General features: G+C 34.1%; 1 protein-coding gene across 1 annotated transcript in view; it reads right to left on the bottom strand.

The window, feature by feature from the left end:
- LOC140442220 (dynein axonemal heavy chain 10-like) overlaps positions 1-25,108 on the bottom strand; it is a 657,946-nt gene that overhangs the window by 612,749 nt on the left and 20,089 nt on the right. The window contains 4 exon segments of the mRNA XM_072533298.1: positions 3,389-3,622; positions 14,271-14,320; positions 14,411-14,494; positions 16,189-16,395. Of these exon segments, the coding sequence (XP_072389399.1) occupies positions 3,389-3,622; positions 14,271-14,320; positions 14,411-14,494; positions 16,189-16,395 (575 nt within the window).

Here is a 25,108-nt window from a genome sequence, read left to right as displayed (position 1 = left end):
ATTAAAAAAGCAATGTTTTTAATGTTAACAGATTTAAAATGTTAAAAGTCCCAGTTAAATCGTGCTCAATACGTTTTAAAATTTGACAGATAAACCCTGTGAGCTCTAAAGAGCGCTAAAGAATGTTGTTGATCCTTGCTGAGATACAAAAAGTTTAAATTTTAAAATCAAAATTTAAAATTTCTATAAAGAAGTTCTCCTTCAAACAGGAAGCGATAATCACAATACAACCAATAAGTTACAATATGTTGCAAATGGGTTAAGTTCCCGCAGTCATCACAAAGAAGGAAAAAAAAGTTACAATATGCTGTTCTTCTGCTTCTAATGGCACTTCAACTCTTTGTAGATCTTGGCTTGCTTAACAAAGTATTTCCATTCTGCCCTCTCGGATACTTTTCTTCGCCACTGCCTGATGTTCATTGTTTTATCTTCCTTTATCGTCTATCCATCTTTTACGGGACATTTCTTTTGTCCTATTTGCTTAGGGTTTCCATCTCTGGATTACTTTTATAGCTCAATTATCTGGCATTATTTTTAAGTTGTAAGGCCAGTTTAGTATTTGTGATTTTACAAATCTAACCATATCTCCACTCTGCATTAATTCATGCAGCTGATAGTCCATTTTTATTCTCCACGAAACACTACAATGGGTCTTTCTAAATAAGTTACAATCTGCAGTAATTGTAAATAAACGAACATATCACAATTACTAGCAAAATAAGACAGAGAAAAATAAAGAAATGTACAGAAAGCTTGCAACGAAGAAAAAAGATTTTAAGCAAATACATTAATAGAAGCTGGGTCACTTTCGCATGAAAAAATTTTGTCGACCGTGGGAAAGGATTTATTCATTTTGCCCAGATTTTAAAAATGTTGTGAAAATGTATACATATGTATGTAAACAACATATTCCTATTGCGCATAAATCGGCAGTTAACCAGCCCCCACGTAAAGGTTCTACAACAAGATCAATAACAAATACACAAATAAAATTAAAACGTATTTACAAAACAGTATATTAGTAGGGATAAAAATAATTCAACTAATAATACTACACTGCCCCGCCAAATTAACCGGACACTTAGTTTATTTTAAGTAAAATAAAAAGTATTTTAATATTTTATTCTATGTTAAATAGCAATTCATAAAATAAAAAATCAAGTTCTAAAATATTGAACAATAATAACAACAAATAAAAGTTATTACATATTATCATAAAATATGAATATTGGTCAATTTGTCATTTTTTCACATGCGAAAAATAATGTCATATTTTTCGCTATATCAAATCCTATAGGTAGGTAGTCTCAACCTCACGATTAAAAAATATTATCCTAATCCAACCCTGAGTAATAATTCCTAACTAATTTTAACCTCAACTCTTTATACATACAGACAGTTTTGAAATAGCTAACAAAAAGGACTCCCTTATACCTAGATGGGGCCGTTGAAGACGGGCGTTTTACACACCTATCTCTGATATTGGTTCCGAAAACAGAACAGACGGTTTGTTCTGTCTTAGTGATAACCACTAGTTACCACCCGATAAAATATCGCGAATCTGTCGCTACTGTTGACTCGCATGTGACTCGTATAGACAACAGACTCATTGTGTTTATATTGACTCATATCAACTATATGCAGACTACGAGTTCGCGAGTGAAGACACCAGCATTATTGGTAAGACTTTTATAAACTTAATTAGCTTTTGTTTTTATAACCTCAATTATTCTCTCCTAACTATTTAGAACCAACCCTATTTAATACAGTTCTTATACTCTGAAATTATATTAATAATTTCACATATGTACATGCCTTAATTCTACAAATATTAAAATTAAGTATTTCTTCCCCGAGCTCGAATAACACCTCTGAACATGTCTGACATAGACTGGATCAAAGCAGTAATATTGTATTGTGCTATTTATTCCCATTTGTTTAACAGCGCCCGATATAAAGTTACAGCAGTTTCAAACTCTCCATGATTTTGCCTAACTAATGTTTCCAAGTTTTCCCACAAATGTTCTATGTGGTTAAGATCTGGATTTCTAGATCCGAATACCAATATCTGTAAAGTATTGCATCGTTACTATGGCTATATACGGTCAAGTATTATCCTGTATTAGGTGAACATTTTCACTTACAAAATGCATATTGCATAAATGCAAGGTACTACATTTTATATTTCAATCATTCCCTAATGTAGCTATCAGCATTAAGCCCACCTCTCCTTGACAGAAAAATATCTGTATGTGCTTCCACAGAAATGCTGCCCTATACCATTATACCTCCACCACCAAATCGTACTCTAGGAGAGAAGCAACATCGGGAATAGCATTCTCCAGGCTCTTTGGCGACTATCAGGTAAATATCCCATAAAACGAATTTCGTTGTAAGCTTAGCGTTGCTTCGGTGAGCTGGGTTAAGGGCATGTAGCAGGTACATAAGTTGATAAATTTTATTTGCTTAATCGTACTTACCGTATCACGTGAAGCTGTATGTATTAAAGGTTAAAGTACGTTTATTGACGTTTCAATTTCCACTTCGGAAATCGTTCTCAAAATACAAACATGTTTGTATTTTGAGAACGATTTCCGAAGTGGAAATTGAAACGCCAATAAACGTACTTTAACCTTTAATTGTGGCTTATTCCCTGTAAATAAATCCAAATCCACATTCACAGCACCATAAATAAAATTCTTTATTAGTTACTATCAATATCTCACATACATATGTGATTCTAAGACATCTCCAATAAACTGCAATCTTCCCGCTTTCAATACGAGTTATGCAGATTCCATTAACCCATTTATCTAAAACTCTGTCTAGATTACTATAGTAGAATAAAAACTAAGTTGCATGAAGTTCAACCCATTTCCCGCTTTATAAAGCCACCCATGAACAGAAAAGAGTAAATATATAATTCGCCGACTTTGAATAGGACACCTAACCTAACCTAACCTAACCTAACCTAACCTAACCTAATGACTTCTGCCAATCCTTCAGTAGAATGTCAAAACTGCAATACTCTTATTTCCACTAAAAATGTGGTTTGGACTGTCATATTACTAATTCTAGAAGAAAATAGGTACAACCTGAAAAGGAAACTAAAAATATTCTTAGTTTTCCGAATCGATTTAATAGTGGTTTTAAATTTTTTTTAAAAACTTGTTTACTCAAATTAATTTAAATCAGTGAACTGACCGTTTATTTATTTTTTGTTACTTCCATAGATAATGTACTAGTCTGGTTGTTTGTATTAACCCTGTATTCATATTTAATGTAACAATAATTGTTGTACACTATGTCTATATTAACGACCCCAAGTATTCAAGATACGTTAATTGAAAATAAAAAAATCAATCAAAAGCTATTGTGTTAATTTTACCTGGCTGCATAAGTGAGTAACTGTATGTAAGAAATTCCCTGTGCTGGAACCGATCAAAAAATAATATGGCATCTCTATATCAGCATCTGATGCTTGCTTGAAGCGTGGAATTCCGCCTTCTGTTTTTCTATAAAAATATATTATTCGATAGCTATCACTCTCGAACATTTTTTCTCCAGTGTTCATGAAACCACCGTGAAGTATATAATCCACTATAGTTTTTTGTATTATTTGCTAAAAATTAGATTTTTTTATAATAGCCTGAGATCCCACTACAGGATCACTACGTTCATAACGTAGTTAATTAAACTTACATTTTTACATACATTTAAAATTAGGAGAACATATTGATAATAAGTTGCCAGACAAAAAGTGGTAGCAAATAATTTTTAATTCAATTAATAGTAATTAATTTTTGACAAAAATTTTATTTCGTTCATCTATTTTTTAAATAAAATATGCATGTTTTTTACGTCAAATTAAAACTTATTTTTTTCTTAATATGATTATGTAAGTTTTCCTAAGACAAAATGGTCGAAAATTAGGGTTGTCAGCTGTTAAAAAGGCCAAGTATCAAAGATAAAATAAAAGACAGCTAGTGCGCAACGCTACTCGTTTGAAGTGTCAGTTGTGTCAGTTTTTAAATCATGCGTCGGAAGATATATAATAATATATATATATTATCACTTCTCAAACCATTTTCAGTGCGCCCTAACTATATTTTAGTTTATCTCTGATACCTCGCGTTTATAACAGCTGGCAACCCTAATTTTCGACCATTTTTTTCTCAGGCAACCTTATATCATTATATTAAGATAAAAATGAATTTTAATTTGATATAAACAATATGCACATACGTCATGAGCTGCGTATTTTATTTAAAAAATAAATGAATAAAATAAAATATTTGTCAAAAACTAATAATTAGTATTAATTGAATTAAAAATATTTGCTTACTTTTTGACTGGCAACCTATTATCAATATATTCTTCTTATTTTAAATGTATGTAAAAATGTGCGTTTGATGAACTATGTTATGAACGTAGTGATAGAAAATAAATATAATAGATAAAGAGTAGTAAATAAGTAATAAAGAGACAATAAACTATCAATATATTTTTAGCTTTCAATAAGCGTTTTGGTTTAGAGCATATCTGGTAAGTTAGGAACAAACTAATAATATTATTATTAAAACATAGAAGCAGATACTACAAAATATTCAAATTTCTAAAATATCACTTATACCTTGTATAAGATTGTTAAACTTTGATATCTGATGACTTTGATGTCTTCTAAAGCTCTGGAGATAGGAAAGACCGAAAATCTCAATGAAAAAAAAATTGAAATCTGCCTCTTTAAGTGGTAGAGGACAGGCTACGGGCCAGAATACATCTAACCAGATAACTAACGCAGATAGATACCGAGTGATTTTTGGTTTAAGAAAATCGCCACTTACTGACTTTCGAGCGGATAACTTAATCGGCGGAAGAGCACTCTTTTTTTCTGGTTTCGAATGGAATCGGCCCCGAAAGCATATGAACCAAGTTTTTGTCAACATCACATTCTGCTGTAATTATTATATGTGATTATATCTTAAAGTCAGAAAACAGAAAATAGTTCGGCTTTTGGATCCGGCTTTTGAATCCGGCGATATATCGATTCCGGGTAGATTAGTGAGAAATGTGTGATCGGACCTTTGGATGAGAGCAACCGGAAAACTCACGCAGCATCTACGACTGGAGTAAACACCTTAACCTATAAAATTAAATATACCGAGGAACATGGAATCTATGAGGCCTTCTTCAATCTGAAAAATTACAAATCTTGGAAAGAAACTATGAGTTTGTCAAATGGCAGCAGTACATTAGAAATAATGCATCTACCTTACTACAGCTGATAATACAGTACATTTATTAGAAACCAAAGACACTGTCAGAAGTGGAATAGCATTTCTAGTTAATAAAAAATATAAAAAGTACTTAAAGAGCTGTGTGGCCATCAAAGATTGTATTGTTATAATTAAATTTAATTCCAGATACGTCAGGCCACGTATTCAAGTATAAACGCCAATTACAAGCCACTCAATTGACCATCTGGAACAAGAATATAAACCACTAGAAGGAATCAACTCCAATATTCCACATGATGATATCTTAATAGTTATTGGAGACTTTACCGTAAAGATAGGAAACACTGAAAGTAATGAATTGATACGTCATATTCTAGATAAACATGGACTTGAATTAAAGAAATCCACGTGGTAAAAGACGCATTCAATTTTGCATAGGTAATAAAATGATCATCATAAATACAGTCTCCAAACTCGCCGTTCTGCAACAGTTACCAACACCTATGCCCGACCAGCTGTGAGATTCAGTTCTAACAATAAGTTATATAATAAAGTTAATTCTATAAGACCAAACCAGAGATTTCTAGCACTCGATAGAAAGACTGGCATGCCACTGGTCCACTACCAATGGGAAGTGATTTAAACGGAACTTTGGATACGGTTGAGATATGGATTGTATGTGGTTTAAGCGAAACTAAAAAACCAATACAAAAAAAAACACTGTATGATAAAAATAATGATTGACCTAATAGACTCTCGAAGATAACAAATGCTCTCAAAAACAATATCTCAAGAAAATAGGAAAAAAACAGTTGCCGAAGAGATTGTTGAAGTTTGGACATAATACTGCGAACAACTGTTACATGATACTGATAGAACCGTAAAATAAATTCCAGATTTTAGTCAGCCAAAGTATTTAAAACAGTGTGTGTGTGTGTGTGTGTGTGTGTGTGTGCTGTCAGTTTTCTTTGACTATAGACTTAATCTATTAGCCGAACTGAAACTTCTCTTATAAGATATCTTTATACTTATTATATTTTTGAATATTTAAAACAGTGAATTAATGTGAGTAAATTTACATACTATTCCCCGACGGTCTTACTTACAGACTGTAGTAACTATAATAGCGATACGAGACTGGGGAAGACAACCGAAAACACTCAAGACCATCTACGAGAACGCAATTAAAACCATGCTCCTCTACGGAGCAGAGATTTGTGCGTGCAATAACAAGAGCTTATAACACTGTCCCGACAACGGCCCTCCACGTACTTGCCGGAACAATGCCGCTAAGGGTAGATGCCTTGGAAATACACAAGACATACACAGACAACAAAGACACAATAAACAATCTGAAAATCAAAACAAAACATACGATACATACTGTAACGAAATATTCTTTCGATGAGACGAATTAGAGGTGAGACAACGCCAGAATATTCTAGAACATAGTAACTTTGTTATATACATGTAACGTTTTTAGGAGTGAGTCTAGTTGTTAAGATACTATCGAACTGTAAACTTATAAATAAATATATGTATATAAATTCGAACCGCTCGTTTTATTTAATCTATACGATACACAGAACCATAAAACTATTACAAAACACAGACACGCCAGACATCAAAGTATACACAAACGCAAGCGTAAAATAACAGCTAACAACATCAGCAAAATACTGGGAGTATGCATACAAACACAAAACACTAACACACACAAACTACAAAATAATCACGACAACACACATAAACCAACTGGAAGCGGCAGCACTATCCATAATCACGGACATAATAACACAAAACATACACAAACACGAACTCAAAACAATCACATTCTACACAGACGCCCAAATTTTGTTACAACTATAAAATGGAAAGAACATAGACAGCACCATCACAAAAATAAAATACAATCTGGAAAAAATGACAAAAGACAACATAAAACACGACATCAGGAAAACATACAGAAAAGACATCGGACTAAAGACTATGGTTTATAAATTTATAAAGAAATATTTATTACATAAATATTTTAATAATCATAATAATAATCGAATAAAAAAATTGATTTGCTTATTTTTGTCACATTATTTTTTTCAATAACTAATTTTTTATATTAATTATCTATATTATTATATAGATATAATTATCTATATATCTATACTATATAAGACGTCATCGAAAGAACCACGAGACTTAAGTGGAACTGGGCAGGACACTTAGCCAGAACACAAGATGGACGATGGACAAGACGAATTATGGAATGGAGGCCCAGAAATTATAAAAGAAGCCGAGGACGACCACCGACTAGATGGACCGACGACATAAAAAGAGTAGCGGGAAACTGGCTACAAGCGGCCCAGTGTAGAGAACACTGGAAAGAACTGAGGGAGGCCTATGTCCAGCAGTGGACGGGATTGGCTGATTGATGATCTATATTATTTATATTACTAACACTGCCTGGGCCGATTGCGGGGTGGATTGAGTACCTCTGCGGTTACCACAGCCGGTCCTAAGCGCAGATAAAATGTGGAGGGTCATTGGCAAGGTTAGCAACCTACCAATCGTAAAAACAAACACTGCTCAAAGAAACAATGTACTACCTCGGAACCGGATTGATACTATGAAGACGACTACGGCAAGAAATAAGGACAAGCGAAAAACATTCAAAACCCAGATGAGAATTACTACTTGGAATATCAAATCGCTCAACTCAAGGGGCCAAAAAATTGCCCAAGTGTTGAAAGAGAAAGAAATAGACATGTGTGCTGAACAGGAAACAAAAAAAAGAAAGAAAATGAATAATTAAAATTAGGTGAATACTAATTTACAGTGGAGCAGCCAAAAAAACAGGGCCAAAGAAGGTGTAGCCTTACTAATACACCAAAGGTACCAAAATCACATCAAAGAGTGTCAATATATATCAGAAAGAATTATAACAACAAAGATAAGAATGGAGCAGGAAGACCTGAACACCATCGAAGTATACGGCCCAGAAAATAACAAGCCTCAAACAACAAGGGAAACGTTTTATGACCAATTACAATAAGTAGTAGATCAAGCCAGAGTGAAGATGATAATATTGGGGAATTTTAACGCTCGAATAAGCAATCAAGTAATAACCAGAATTAAGCAAAAACATAACGAGGTTGTTAAAAACGAAAATAGAGAACTGATGAATAACTTCTGCACGAATAACAAACTTAAAATAAATAACACATTTTTAAACACAAAGACCAACACAAATATATATTTAATAACAGCAATGGACAAAGATCTATGATAGATTATGTTATAACCAACAGAGAAATACATCCATTGAAAATAATCGACGTTAGATGCCTCAACTCAGCAGATGTAGGTAGCGACCATAACCCAGTATTATGTAAAATAAGAATCATCCTAAAATACTTCACACATAAGAGAGCAGCGCCAACACAAACAAAAATCAAAGTCGAAGGACTAAATACGGAATCCGCGGAATAGTTATACAGAAAAATAATATCAGAGAAGATCGCTGGGAATGAAATATTAGAAAACGATAACATTGAGGAAAGCGGGGTAAAACTCAAAAATAACATAACGCAGCAACCAAATCACTTGGAGAGAGGAAAGTAACGAACACTAACATATCAAAAAAGAAAACACCATGGTTTAGAGAGGAAGTGAAGACAAAATGTGAAGTAAAAAGAAAAACCTTTTTACAATACAGAACACAACAAATATACAACAGGCATATAACCGCTATAAACGAATCAGAAATAAAACGAATACTTTAGTTAGATAAATAAAAAGTGAACACTGGAAGAGTTTTTCAAAACAGATGGAACACGACTTCTACGGTACACAAAACGAAATATGGAGAATGATCAGAGGATAAAGAAAAGAGATGAAGAAACTAATAAAAACGACACACATTTAGAAGGAAACATGGGTAGACTACTTTCAATCCTTATTTGCTAAAGGTGACGATAATGAACCACCAACACCAGAGGTGACGACAAACGAAGAAATAAATATTGAGGAGGAAAAGGTAAAGGAAGCATTAGGGAAATTAAAAACTAGAAAATCACCAGGAGAGGATAGAATACCGAATGAACTCCTAGAGTACGGAGGACCAGATCTGACCAAACAAAAAGTAATCCAAAAAATAATAGAACAAAACAGAATTCCTCAAGAATGGAAATCAAGCATCCTTTTTAGGCATCAACATCCAAGTTTAGAACGGGCAAGATTTTTGTTTTGATTCAGAGCAGTGGCTATACCGCTCTGAGGAGACCTAAAGAGGACGAAATACGTATAAGCGGCTTGCAGCTGTCCTGTATCGAAACAAAAATCTAATACCGTCATTATGTTTTATTACTTTACTTTTGTTGGAATCAACAGCAGGTGGAATGCAATTTTTAGATTCCCTTGTCGAGTAATTTATCAACCTGTTTGCTTTGCAAGTTTTAGAAGGCACAGTGGTAAAAATTTGAATTGGGTTTCGCCAGGTAGAAATCGTTTGATTTCTCTTTTTGTTACAATTTGTTTAACTTATTAATATTTGTATTTTGGGAATGATTTCCAAAGTGGAAATTGAAACGTCAATAAATTTACTTTAACCTTTAATTGGGGTTTATTCCCATTTAAATAGTAATCAAGAACTGGGTAAGAAATAGAAGACTAGAATGGAACGATCATATAAGACGAATGACAACAAATAGAGTAGTAAAGACGGCAGAGACGGTTCCCCAATAGAAAGACGATCAGTAGGAAGACCACGAAAACGATGGAACGAAATTTATTGGAGGCACATTGAAAAACAGACAGAGTCATGTCTACATAAAAAGAAGAAGAAGAAGATTTATATTACTAACCTTATCTGTTTGTTTACAAAATGTATGTTCGAAAAAAACGGCTGACACTATTTTTTAATGAAAAGTCCTATACATGTATTAGTTTTAAGGAAATTGTAATAAGAAAATTTTTGGGAATGAAGAAAAAATGGATCCTTCTTTCGTCGCTAAATTTTTGCAGTGCGGCGATGGGATGGGTTCGTTTGATACAGTTTCGACAGATATTGGTCAGTAATAGGTCTTATGCCGAAATATAGGTGGACCAGGCCCACAGTTAAAGGAACTATCCTTGTGACAGAACCAAAAAGTGAAAGTACGAATGATTTGCTTCATGTAGTAACTACAGAATGCAAGTATTACATGCAAGTAAGATTTAACTTCATATTATATGCGACCTCTTAAAACCTTTCTTTCTCCCACAAATACCTATAAGGCAGGGTTTATGCCTGGAAAAAGAAAGAGCAAATTTAAAATGTTTGACAAATAAAAATACCATATGAATATAATGTTGAAAGGTATTTATAACTCATCGATTACACCAAGGCTCGATGCACACTTGCGTATTTGCAAGTAGCGTGCACTCAGCGGGTAAGCTCCGTGCGATCGCTAGCAGTTAAGCAGTACATGAGTTGTAATTAGGCAGCAGCAATTAGATGTGGGCCGGCAGGACGACAGTTGCTGTTATGCCGCTACGTGAACGCAACTTCCACAACAACTTTGGCGGATTGACAGTACATATATGGTAGGTAATCAGCGAGTACACATTGGCCGCGCAATGGATTTCAACGTGTATACAGAACTATATATTGCTGCTGTTAAAAATTAACCAGCCATATAAGGGGCCTAACTAAGGAATGCGGGATACTAACAATACTGCAGTAGTGAAGTGAATATTGATCAGTGTAGTAGTGTCCAGGGGCTCTGGAGACTGAGACCTCAGAATCCCTGAAGAAGACATCAGACAGGATGTCGAAAAACCTCGGCATAATGAAAATGAACGCGGTTCAACCCAAAATACTAACCGCGGAAATCTTTCGGAACTATATATATATATATATATATATATATATATATATATATATATATATATATATATATATATATATATATATATTAAACTTAGAGCTAAGATTAATATTATTATAAAAATTAATATTAAACTCACCAGTCTTCCGGGTTGAACCGCGTCGATATCCATTTTGCCGAGCTTTCGACATCCTCTCTGATGTCTTCTTCAGGGCTTCCGATTTTGGGTGAGTTCAGTCTTCAGGGTGTCTTCAGGGAGTCTTCAGGGTGAGTTTAATATTAATTTTTATAATAATATTAATCTTAGCTCTAAGTTTAATTGTACTAACGGCGGAAATCTTTCCGAACATATATATATATATATATATATATATATATATATATATATATATATATATATATATATATATAGAAATGGAAATTATAGAAAGAAGTGTTTGCTGTTCTTCGAGTTTGGCAATTGCTCTTGTTTGTTGCGCTTGATTCAAATGCATTCTAGGCATTTTGGACGCGCCTCTTTATTTATTTATTTTTATTTATTTTTTAATACGCGCGAAATTTTTGATAAACACTTTGATATTTAGCAAATCCGTACGACTCTACGATTTTTAGTATTAGGTATTAGTAATGTAAAAAATTAAGGTGTAAACTATTAAGTGACTGCAGCTGTACCTTTACTAGATAAAGTTAAACATTGACATAATAGCATGACGGTATTAGATTGTTGTTTTGATACAGTGCAGCAACAACCGTTGATACGTATTTCGACCTCCTTAAGTCTCTTCAGAACGGTATAGTCACTGCTCTGAACCAAAACAAAAATCTTTCCCGTCCTAGACAATAGTTATTAAAATAACTATATACGGACGTAACTACGCCATCTAAAAACAAAAAGAGAAATCAAACGATTTCTACTTAGCGAAACCGAATTCAAATCTTAACCACTGTGTTTCCTAAAATTTGCGAAACAACTAAGATATACGTATCAACGGTTGTTGCTGCACTGTATCAAAACAAAAATCTAATACCGTCATTCTGTTTTGTTATTTACTTCGTTGGAAGTACGAGAAACTGAATTCACTACGAATTTTGACTAGGATGAACGGCTTGTGGAATGCAATTTTAGATTCCCTTGCCGAGTAATTCATCCAGCTGTTTGTTTCACAAATTTTAGGAAACACAGTGGTTAAGATTTGAATTCGGTTTCGCTAAGTAGAAATCGTTTGATTTCTCTTTTTGTTTTTAGATGGCGTAGTTACGTCCGTATATAGTTATTTTAATAACTATTGTCTAGGACATGAAAGATTTTTGTTTTGGTTCAGAGCAGTGACTATACCGTTCTGAAGAGACTTAAGGAGGTCGAAATACGTATTAACGGTTGTTGCTGCACTGTATCAAAACAAAAATCTAATACCGTCATTCTGTTTTATTATTTACTTCGTTGGAAGTACGAGAAACTGAATTCACTACGAATTTTGACTAGGATGAACGGCTTATGGAATGCAATTTTAGATTCCCTTGCCGAGTAATTCATCCAGCTGTTTGTTTCGCAAATTTTAGGAAACACAGTGGTTAAGATTTGAATTCGGTTTCGCTAAGTAGAAATCGTTTGATTTCTCTTTTTGTTATTGACATAATATTATTAATATGTTCCAGGTGAATACCAATGTGGCTTCAGACCAAAGAGGTCAACTATAGACCAAATACATATGTTAAGAGGTATACATGAAAAATGTGTTGAATATAACATACCTATTTACAACTTGTATATCGATTTCAAACAGGCGTTTGATGGAGTAGATCGACAAAAGATGTTAAACCAACTATCTATGTTAGGGATACCCAATAAGTTGGTTAAACTTATACGAATGATTCTGGAGGGTTCCAAAGCTACGGTGAGAATAGATGGAGATATGACGCAGGCCTTTGATATTAAAAATGGAGTTAGACAAAGGGATGCCTTATCAACAACACTTTTTAATCTAACTTTAGAAGCTGTTGTTAGAAAACTGGATATAAACGGCTGTATTAATACAAGATCTATGCGAATATGCGCATATGCGGATGATGTTGCCATAATAAGCAACAAAAGGGTATTAAGCGAAAAAGTTATAGAATTGAAACAAGAAGCTGCTACGTTGGGTCTATATATAAATGAAAGCAAAACAAAATATATGGAGTGCACAAAATCGAATGAACATGAGAATCTGAAGGTAGACAACCATACCTACAAATATGCCTCCACTTTTCCCTACCTAGGCTCAATAATAAATGACAACAACAACATCAGTCAAGAAATACAAGCACGGATTATTGGCGGTAATAAGTGCTTTTATGCATACAAAGACTTAATGAAAAGTAAGTTACTGAATCGTGAGTCTAAGCTGAGAATCTACAAAACAGTAATTAGACCAGTGGTCACATATGGATGTGAAACGTGGATCCTCTCAACCACTGATGAAAATCAACTGAGAATATTTGAGCGCAAAATACTAAGGAAGATATTTGGACCAACCCAATGCAGCGATGGTTCGTGGAGAATTAAAATGAACCACGAGCTGGATGAACTAATGCAGAGCGCAGATATTGTCAGATTTGTAAAGTCACAAAGACTAAACTGGCTTGGTCACCTAGAAAGAATGCCAGATAATCGAGCTATAAAAGTAGACCAGAGATGGAAGCCCCAAGGAAACAGAACAGGAGGAAGGCCCTGTAAAAGATGGATAGACGACATAGAGAGGGATCTTAAAACCATGAATATCAGGCAGTGGCGAAGGAAAGTATCCGACAGGGTAGAATGGAAGAACATTGTTAAGCAGGCCAAGACTCACAAAGGGTTGTAGCGCCATTAGAAGAAGAAGATGTTCCAGGTTATTTTAAGGGAAATTCAAATAGTCTTATATGTAATATGAATTGATATACTAGCTTGTCCTCTCAGACATGGAAGATGGCAACAAGGGAAATATAACGTGAATTGATAATTGTATTAGTTGATGTATAAGTACCTTTATTGATTTGCTTTACCGCTTTTACCTATTTACCTAGAACGGCATATTTAATTCAGCACAATAAAAGATTAATTATATCGACGTTAATAAGAACTTTATAGTATAAATTAATATAATATATTATAAATTAAATAATAAATATATTAATTATAATAACTTACCGGAACCATGATATATTCATCTTCTTCAGACGCAATCTGAGGTGTACCATCTAAAATAAAAATTAAAAAGTTAAAAATAATATTTAACAATTTTTGTTGTCTTATTACATAAATATATATAAGCTAAACATTTGAATTACCTTTTTTCTTTTTCTTCTGCTTTTTTCCTTTATCTTTCTTTTTCTTTTTCTTCTTTTTTCCATCCTCTATATCGATTGGTATATCTAAAATTTGATTATATTTAATAAAGCAAAAATGGCTACAATATATTTTTCATCTCAAATAGATTAATAGAGAGGGAAATATTCCCACCTGAGACTTTATTTGGAGATGTTGGAGATCTTCCTCTTGATCTTTGGCCTTCTACCTTTTCTTCTATTACCAATAGTTCCATGGTCCCCGTTCTTTTAGCTATATGGCCTAAGTAAATTGGGTATGCTCGGTTTACTTTTTAATAGCATGTCTTTTATATGAAGCTCTTACAGAATTGACAGGGTGGTTTTGCCTAGCACACTTCTATAGATCTGTTACCAGGGCATTGACCAACATTCCTTGTTATTGTTCGGTCTTTTCATATTTTAATCAATTTAGCTGTTGCGGTTTGGGCCACTACTAGTTAATGCTTGATTTCTGAAAAGTAATCGCCATTGTTGGTTGTCAGGAAACCCAAGTATATCTGCGTCTACTCCGATTTAAATTATACTATCTTTTATTTTCACATGTTTAGTTTCTATTAGCACATGGTCTTTTTTATTAATTGTCTGTCAATCATGTTTTTTTATGGATGCCGTCTCGTGTAAACCGGTCGTACTGCAGCCAGTTGGCTTATTATCTGTCTTCCTTTCACTCATGATAACCGTTCTAGGATTCAGAAACCCTGTATCAACGTGCCCAGGTTTAGAGGATGGGTAATCTACCAGAGATAGTTATTTTCCCTTTTTATTTAGGCCTTTTTTCTAGTCGCGAACGATACTTTCTGGCAATCCAATGGTTAGCTCTGAACCGAAGTATTTTATAGCTGATACTCTTTTGGAACTTCATAACCTCTTTTATTGCTGCGTATTCCCTGGTAAACTGGACCAAATACCAGTGTAACACTACTATATTCCACCAGGATGTCGAGTTTCTTTCGGTATTCTTTAACTAGCCTAGAGTCTACCTTAAGACTTAGCCTGACTGCATATCTATCTGTTCATGTATTGATTCGCTTCAGTTCGAAAGACCTCACTAGAGGTATATTTTTCTAGTGGAATAGAAGTGTTTACTGTTTATGTTTACTAGGAAATATTTCTACACCTGACCTTTCTGCAGTTTTAGACCCGTCTGCGAACAACCTTTGGGTAATTGTATTGACACTGTATCTTTCAATAGCATTGCTTATATCATACCACGGTTCCTCAGTATGCAGTCTATCCATCTTTAGCTTGTTTCGTCTATTCCTTTTAGGCAAATCGCCCTTGTGATTGCTTCATAGAAGGTGTTGTTGAATGCTTCTTCTATATTTTATCTACAACAACGTCTACAACATCTCTACAGCAAATTCTTTAGTTCTTTGAGTACGGGGGCTACAGAAACAAAAATAATTTAGAAAGACTGATTGTCTCCTAAAAGACTGGAAGGAGAGCAAGGGGACGAGAACAAGTCAAGAGACGGTGAAATGTCCGAATCCGATATTCAATGGACCATTCATTTTGCGAAACAATTAGGGTAGCTAAAGATAGAAACCGATGCAAGTATTTACTTGATTGTATTAGAGGAAATCATGATGATTAGTAAACGACAAGAGACAGAATCAATATCCGTGTACTTTTTCGAAGATTATTTTGTAACTACCTAACTAATTAATATTATTATATAAAAGTGCAAGATTTCATTCAATTAGTACTTTTTTATCCATATAAAATAATAACGCACTTACCATCAACGTCAGTAGTATCTGCATCTGTTATTTCTGGGGTTTGTAAAGTGGAAGCCTCTGTCTCAGTTAAAGGAGGCTCAGATCCACTAAGCGTTAACGACGTATCTACAGTGTCTTGTCTGTCTTCAGAAATTATTTTGGTATCTAAATTTTCTATCTCTGTTTGAACTACATAGTTCTCAGATGTTGGAATACCCCCTTCAGTTTCTGGAAATCGTTAAGTATAAATGAAATACATCACAAGAATTCATATGCAAGTAGACTCTAATCAAATGTTTTAAAAATGCATTTTTATCCTGTCTAAAGAAAAGGTGTTAAACGAATTCTAAGAAATCGTTTAAATTCGACGTTTACCACCTTAACCATATTTTAATTTAAAAACTATCAATAAAGTTCCGATAGATCTGAAACGCTAGAGAACACATCATCAGAATTTTATTCAAGTCGAACCTTTTTTTAACATTTAACAATTTTCAACTCCGTTTCACATTGAGCCTGGCTGAATGACTAAAAGTCTATGCCTAAAAAAACACTTCGTTTCACGTTAAAAACAATCAATCAAATTATTTGTCTTTACAATGTCAGCAAGATGTAAAGTCCGGGACCAAAGCATCATACCATATATAAGCCATTGCCACTCCGTTACGCACATACATACCCTAGGCGAGGACGAAAATTAAAAACGACACAAAACACAGTGGCTGTCTCTGTTCAGGATATAGCTTTTACTACGAGGTACTTTAATGATCGATAAGATAGATGCAAGGGATCATATTGCTTCTTTTATCTTCGCTTGTTGGTTGTTTAGAACAATATATGCCAGGATGTACGGGCAGCCTATTTTGAAAATGTTCAGAAATGTTTTGCACTCTTCAGAGATTGTTATATTATTCATCAAGGCTAGGAACGACTTTCGAAATTTTGCTCATCTGCGCAGAGAACAGACAGTGAAAGTATTCGGGTATAAAGAAAAAAATGAACGCCAGGACTCGTCTACCTGATTTTTAAACGTACTTTACAGCTTGAGCTTGTTTGTCTTACTAAGAGAATTTCTGCTAATTTTACTGCGCATCAAGTAGGTGTACCGATTGTAGAATTTTTAAAGTTATTCCTAGTTTTAAAAAACTGTACTTAGAAATATCTACGCAAGTCATCATTCTAGACATACCAAAGAGCACCATCGATTGTTCTTAGAACTGTGAAATCTTTGAATTTTCTTAACATTAGATTTGCTAGCTGATACCCAGAGCTGCGAATCATATAACCAAATGGGTTTTATTATTACTTTGTGTGTGTATAAGGATTACTATGATTGTGGCCGCCTTTTTTCTTTCAGTCAACGTCTCCAGTCCTTTCTACCATCCATTCTCTATATATAAGGTCTCGTCTTTACACGGCTTCAACTACTTCATACCTCCATGATCTTCGGGGTCTGTTTTTTTTTCTTTTTTCGTATTGGGCTTCAATCCGAAATCTGTATTATCTACCTTGTACGATTTGCTCTTCTCACGTGTCCATACCAAATTAAATGTTTGCCTTTAATATAGCTTAGTATGTCTTGTTCTACTACCATTCTTATTTTTATCTCTTAATTTCGAATACGATCTAGTATTGTTACTCTGCAGCATTTTCTCCCACTTAGGTAGCTGTAATTTTGGACCTGTTTACGTAAGTAATTATACTACATACTAAGGTGTTATATATTCTCTTCTTTGTATTCCCAGTAACTCATCAAACCCCATTCATTTGTTTGAAACATATTCTTATCTGTGCTAATCTGCTGGTTATCTCTTGCTTAGTGGTGCCATTCTTTGAGATTATGAATCCTAGATATTTGAATTTTCAGCGCGTTAATTTCCCTATCTTCGTCTATTTCCAAGTTTCTCATCGGTTCTTGTTCTGTTGTTAAGTGTTCTGTCTTTTGTAGATTTATTTACAGTCCATTTTTTGTGTATTCCTTTTTTTGTATTTGGGGCATATAGGATAGATCTTCTTTATCTTAAGTCTTTATCACTTGATCATCTGCAAAACTTAGTGTACACAAGAAGTCGTCTCGGATTGGTATTCCAACCTTTACATTTACTTTTCCAAGGTTTTAATATTTGTTCTAGGAACATCTTGAATATTGTCAGAGATGTAGAACATCCCTGCGGTAAGCTTTTTGTGGTCTTAAATTCGTTCGAGTGTTTATTGCCGGTTTTAGCTCTTACCCTGTTATTTTATGGGTGTTTTATAGGACTTTTATTACCGTTTGTGTTATCCCGATTTCGTTCATCGTTTCCATAGTTATTTTCTCTAAACCGTGTCATACGGCTTTTTTAAATTGATAACTCCATGTGTACCGGTCTATTTTTTGCCATTCTTTTCTCAATTAATTGTTGGAGTGTATATCATTCCTGGACCAGGACCTTCCTAAAGTAAATTATTGAACATTTCGTGTACGATTCGTATAGTTTCTCTGTTCCTTATCCGTACTTAATTAGTTTATACACGATTCCTTCTGGTCTCCCTAATTTTTTATTTGTTAGAGTTCTTATGACATTCTTTACTTCGCTTAATCTTAGCTCAATATCGTTTTTCATTTTGATTTCATTATTGTTCAAGCTCTGTATCTTTCTTTATGAAATCTGTGTGGTTTTTTGTAAGTAGTTTTTAATAATATTTTCTTATTATTCTTCTGATACATATTGTATTTGGATTGTTCGGTGGTATTTTTCCTTAAAAATTTCAATATTTTCCAGGATTTAGATTTCCTTGTTCCTCCTATGTGTTGTTTGATTTGAGTACATGTTCCTTTCCATACTCTGTTCTTTTGTCTTTTGACTTCTCTGGTTTTCTCTTTATACTTCTGTTTGTCTTCTAAGGATTAAGTGTTTATAGTTTTTATATATAGAATTTTTTTTTTCATAGATTTATTTTTTTGGTTTCTTTGTTTATTTTTACTTTGTGTTCGGTAGTTTTTTTCTTGAGTTCTCCCAAAGCTTCTAATGCTACATATTTTACGTTTATTTCAGTTTTGATACGCAGGATAGTAAAGTCTGACACCAAAACCCCCACTTTGGAGGACCTGTAATTTCAGCCGCCTATTCTTGATTGGACGATGTTTGCACCCACCCACTCTGGATCAGGCACTGCTTGACTTTATTTCAGCCTTAAAGTCTGAAATGCCACTTCAGCCGTCTGACGGTATTCTTCTTCGCCGTATTTGTCATTGTGGTTTTCGCTCGTATCCCTGGGCAGGGGTCTGTGATATACCCCACAGAATTGGGTCCCTACCGGGACTTCATTACTTGTCCACTCAGGCCTACTGAATTTAGCGGTGTCCACAACAGCGACGTGGATGCTTCAGGCAAGAAATAGACATGTGAGTGATAGAGAATAAAACTAACTCTCCATGAACTGGATTAATAAACATGTATAATTTCATTTCAAAGGCAATCACTATTACGGCTATAGTAGGGCTATTACTTTATATTGTTACTTATCAGCAGCATGTTTACGATCGATAGGTGTAAGTTTTTACCCAGAATCCCGTAAATTTTTCTATATATAAGTCCTAGTTAGGTATTGAAGAGGCGAATGATCGAATCAAGAAAGCAATTGTCACATCATACCAGGAGAACTGCCCAATCAAAACCAAGACGAATAACAGACAAATACCTTGGTGGAGCAGAAAACTGAAAAAACTAAGAAAGGAAGTAAGGAGGCTATAGAATAAAGCCAAAGAATTGGTGAACTGGGAAATACACAGAAAAACCCTTACTAAATACGATAAAAAAATAAGAAGAACGAAAAGGAACCTTCCAAAGTATTTATGATATACCTGTCAGCACTAGAGTCCGCAAGATTGTTTCCAAGGATTTATCATAGGAACTAGGCCTATTTAAAAGACCTGATGTCGAATCTAAAAAGGGAACGCTAGAGCTCTTACTACAGAACCACTTCCCAGGTTCAACAATTATTCATGAGCAGACTCAGGTTGAAAACGTAGAACGACCTTAACTTCCTAGGAAATAAAACTGGGAATTCTCTGCAATAAACATCAAACCGGAGAACATAAAGTGAGTCATAAACTACTTTGTTCCATTTAAATCTCCAGGGAAGGATGGAATATTTCCTACCCTACTACAAAAAGGATTGGACATAATATTGTCCATCCTAACAAAAATCTTTAGGGCTAGTATAGAACTAGGTTATATACCGAACACTTGGATAATTGTACGGGTAGTGTGCATACACAAAATAGGACTATAAGACAACGCCCTACCTAAATCCTACAGAACTACAGATTCCTACAGAGGGATCATCCTCTCACTGTCAATCAGCATCCATATCAAGAAAGAAAGATTAACAGAAACAGAACTGAACGAAGTAGTCTAGAAAATTAGTCACTCCATTAGTAATTGAAAGATTGCATTAACTGCCTTCCTAGAATAGAAGGCGCATTTGATAATATACTAACAAATTCTCTTTATGATGCAGAATTATCAAAAGGGATATCCGCAACCGTATCCAACTGGATCAAAGCAATTCTGAAAATAGGCTGATTCTAACCGACCTGCAAGGAGAGAAGATTTTAGCCAAAAAAGCTAAGGGGTGCCCATAGAAGGGAGTGCTTTCTCCCGGCTTGTGGTTACTCCTGGTGGATGACTTAAATATTTCGCTCCTTGGGGCACAGGGGATAGAAGTAGAGGTCTATTCGGATGATCTAGTAATTATGGTAAGAGGAAAATATGCTAACGTTCTATGCAGACACTTCAGAGAACGTTAAATCTCTTTACTAGTTGGAGCAACAGGAAAAACTCTGTCAATACTAGTAAAACAGTATTAGTCAGTTTTACAAGGAGACGGAACCTAGATAACATTTGGATGCCGGCTCCGTATGAAAAAACTGTCAAAAATGCGAATGAGGTCAAATATCTAGGAGTAATTCTAGATAAGCTTACATAGAACGCCCATTTGGTAAGAATAACCAACAAAGCAAAACTTTCCCTTTGGTCATGTCGAAGGATATATGAGCAAACATGGGGTTTTAAACTCAAACAAATGTACTGGCTATATATGACTATAGCCAGACCTATGATTACATATGGCGTACTAACATGGTGGTTTGATGCCAATAAAAGACCACCAACGAGAAGCTGAATAAGCTTCAAAAAGAAGCATGCTAAATCATAACATGCTCCTTTATATATATATATATATATATATATATATATATATATATATATATATATATATATATTATATATATATATATATATATAATATATATATATATATATATATATATATTATATATATATATATAATATATATATATATATATTCTGCTATTGTTATATATATATATATACACATATATATATATATATATATATATATATATATATATATATAACAATAGCGGAATCAAATCTGGAGAGATAATTAAAAATTACCCAGAGTTGGAAATGGTACCAGATGCAATGTAAACCAAATATAATTTAGAAAATCAGTTTACGATCCTCTTAATGTTGGTATATAGATGGCTTTAAAACCGATGAAGAAGTTGGAGCTGGGGTACATGAAGAGAAACCCAGGCTAAACGTGTAGGCTTCGCTATACTATACAAAGAATGAATTGGTTCTTCTTCTTCTAACGACACTACCCTGGTAAATGGGCTAAATAAAAATAAAATTGGGCTAAACAGATGTTCTATGTATTTCTTAACTTTTTCTGTGTCTCTTCTTGTCCGTTTCCCTTTAGAATTCTTTAAAGGAGGTATGGCGTCCTTGAAGGTGTGGCTTTAAATTTTCTCGTCGCCGTCCATCAAGAAGAGTTTGTATCTTTATAAGGCATTAAATTCTTTTAACAAGCTTAAATCTGTAATTCTGTTTAGGTCCATAGATATATTTGTGTGTGTGTGTGTGTGTGTGTGTGTGTGTGTGTGTGTGTGTGCGTGTGTGTGTGTGTGTATTTTGCCTTTCTCCTAAGTGTTCGTTTTTCTTTAATCAAGTTTTTGCACTCAGAGAACAATTTGTATGGAAGTATTAAAATGTTATACTAAGTTTTCAATTTGTATTACTGTTGTAAGTAACAAGTTCACTGATATTTGTTTCTAGTACATGTTGCAATTTTTTGGATATTGTTTAGGACTGGAGGCTTATTTCTGAGTATTGCCTAGGAGTCAAAGTCAACTAGAATCGGAGAATGGATTGACGAAAAGTTTAAACCTGATTTTATTGCTACGTAGTTAAAGAAAATGCCTTTCATCACACAGAAGTCTAAGATATCTTGTGTTTTATTTAAATCTGTAGGCCAATAAGTTACATACAACATGTACATGTATATCTCAACATCTCTTATACATGTATATTTCAACGGTCGGTATTACGTGTTCTTAAAGATGTACCATCTATATAAAATTCAGTTACATCAAAAACTCAACGAAAATGATCCTCATTGTCGTATGCAGTTTTGTAACATTCTGCAGAATTTATGTAACCTACATTATTTATCCATTCTGCGTTTTATTAAACAAATAAGGTTGTCCAATGAGACTAAATATTCCCTAAATGGTTTAGTCAATCATCAAAACTTCATCCATACACACCATCATAAAATCAATATCTAGGCAGGAACAATTAATGACACAATTATTATTGCTCCTTATTTTTTGAAAAAAATCTTACAGGGAAAGTTATCTGCAATATTTACGAACAGAAATTATACCAGTTCTTGTCACTATGTTTCTAAAGGCCAACAATTCTAACTTACGAGATGCTTGTCTGTATCTTGTTACAAGATTTACAGTACACTTTCGCATTCTGCACGTGATTTTCGCGAGTTTTAAACCAGTTTTTCCCCAATATTGGATAAGTAGACGAAGACTAAAAAGAGTGGCCCCAAAATGTGTTCGTCGATTTGCCTATTGTCAAGATACGAGTGGATCGCATTTTGAGCATTTAATTTAGCTGCAAAGTATTATGTCATAATTAATTTAATATTGCAGTTCGTTTATTTTAAAATTATTCTGTGATTGAATTAAATTACTTTTTATTTTCCCCGTATAAGCATGAGTCGGTTTGCAAATGAGGTATTAAAAACTTAATTAAAAAAAATATTTAAAAAATCGGCATTTAAAATTAAGAACGGACCTCTTTTAGGATTTTTGCCTATATACTTAATAAATTCTTTGCAAAATAATAAATTTGTTTCGTAATTAAACCACGCTCTGTATAGAGCCAATATTTCAAAAAATGATATTTGTTTTCTCCAAAATAGTGATCTTATTTATGCCGTCCTGATACAAAGGTAGATCCTTTGTTGGCGGAGAGCTTATTCTCTATCTGTCTAAGTTCCGAGGACTGTAATATGAAGATCTAAAATAATTAGTCAATTAACAACTGATAAAAATTGTTCTGAAGATGACTCCATAAGGGAGCTTTTAAATGAGTTTGTAGTGAAAAGATGTAGACTTATTTTAGACTTATGGTGAATTGAAGAATTTAAAATACTAGATAAGAATAGATTTACCAGCCATGTTATCGATGTGGAGTCCGAAAGCGTAACCCAGAAAAGTGTCCAGCAAAGTCGTGGGAATGCTTTAAATGCAAAATAAAAGGTCATACAAGTCGTGCGTGCAGAAGTGAGAAAGTCAACAAACTGGATGAATCAGAGGAGACATCTACGAGTGATGATGACCTAGTTCTAGGGTTTTTGGCAACTATAAACGAGAGCCAAGATGAAAAACCAGCTCAGATAACATTGAACATAGAAGGTACTACTACTACTAAGGATTTCCACAGTTTTCACTGTCTTCCTTCACTCAACCGTTTTCTCCAATTTTCCCTGTCATTCCAGTCTCCATCTCGCAGGGTTCTTTTCTCCATAGCCTCGTCGATTTCATCTCTGAATGACCTTCGGGGTCTTCCTCTCTTTCTTCTTCCAATCGGGCTCCATTCTGTGATTTTGTTTATCCAGCGTCCTCTGTCCGCTCTTCTGACGTGGCCGTACCAGGATAGTCTCTTCTCCTCTATATAATCGATTATGTCTGATTGCACTCCCATTCTCCTCTTAATCTCTGAAGAGATTACATAGAAGGTAAGAAGATTAAATTTGACATAGACAGTGGAGCTTGTAGAACTGTCATGCACATCACAGACTCTGAAAAATACCTACCAGAATTGAAGTTGTACAGTGTTAAGTATAGGTTAAAAGTGTTAACGGGAGAAGGTGTTAAGATTGTGGGGGAAACTGATGTGTTTGTACAAGTCAAGGACAAAATAATAAGTTTACCATTAGTAATTTTGGATAGCAGTCATAAATTTACACCTCTGCTTGGTCGAAATTGGCTAAATGTACTAAGCCCAGACTGGAAACATAAGTTGTCGGTTGACTGTCTAAACCTTATAAATTCAACTACTAAGTTCATGAATGGACAAGAGATTTTAACTGAGTATTGTCAGTTTGGGTCACAGTTGAATGAATCTTTGTATGAGCCATGTCAGTCAAGTAGTTCTAGTAAGCAGTTGCCATTTGAAGTTAATATGTTTCAGTCAGATAGTCAGGTAAATGTTAAAAATCAGTCTAGTAAGTACACAGTGTCTAATATATGTCAAAAGCTGTCAGGTGAGTCAGGCGGAATGTCAGAGGGTAAGCTCAAAAATTGAGAAGTTGGTATTGTCTTTAAAAAAAGATTTTCAAAATGTTTTTAATGATGAGTCACAGTCCTGTATTAAAAACTTTAAAGTTGAATTGAATCTGAAGGAGGGAGCAAAACCTGTGTTTCATAGAGCTTACGATATGCCATTTGCATTGAAAAGCAAAGTAGAGTCAGAATTAAAAACAATGTGTGATTCGGGTATATTAAAAAAAAATTAAAAAGAGGAGCAGAATGTGGAACGGACCATAAACTACTGACAGCAAAAATGGGCAT

This window comes from Diabrotica undecimpunctata, chromosome 5, assembly GCF_040954645.1.
Source record: "Diabrotica undecimpunctata isolate CICGRU chromosome 5, icDiaUnde3, whole genome shotgun sequence".
In the NCBI taxonomy this organism is placed as follows: domain Eukaryota; kingdom Metazoa; phylum Arthropoda; class Insecta; order Coleoptera; family Chrysomelidae; genus Diabrotica; species Diabrotica undecimpunctata.
Note: the sequence above shows the minus strand (reverse complement) of the source record. Positions and strands in the feature narration are given on the sequence as shown.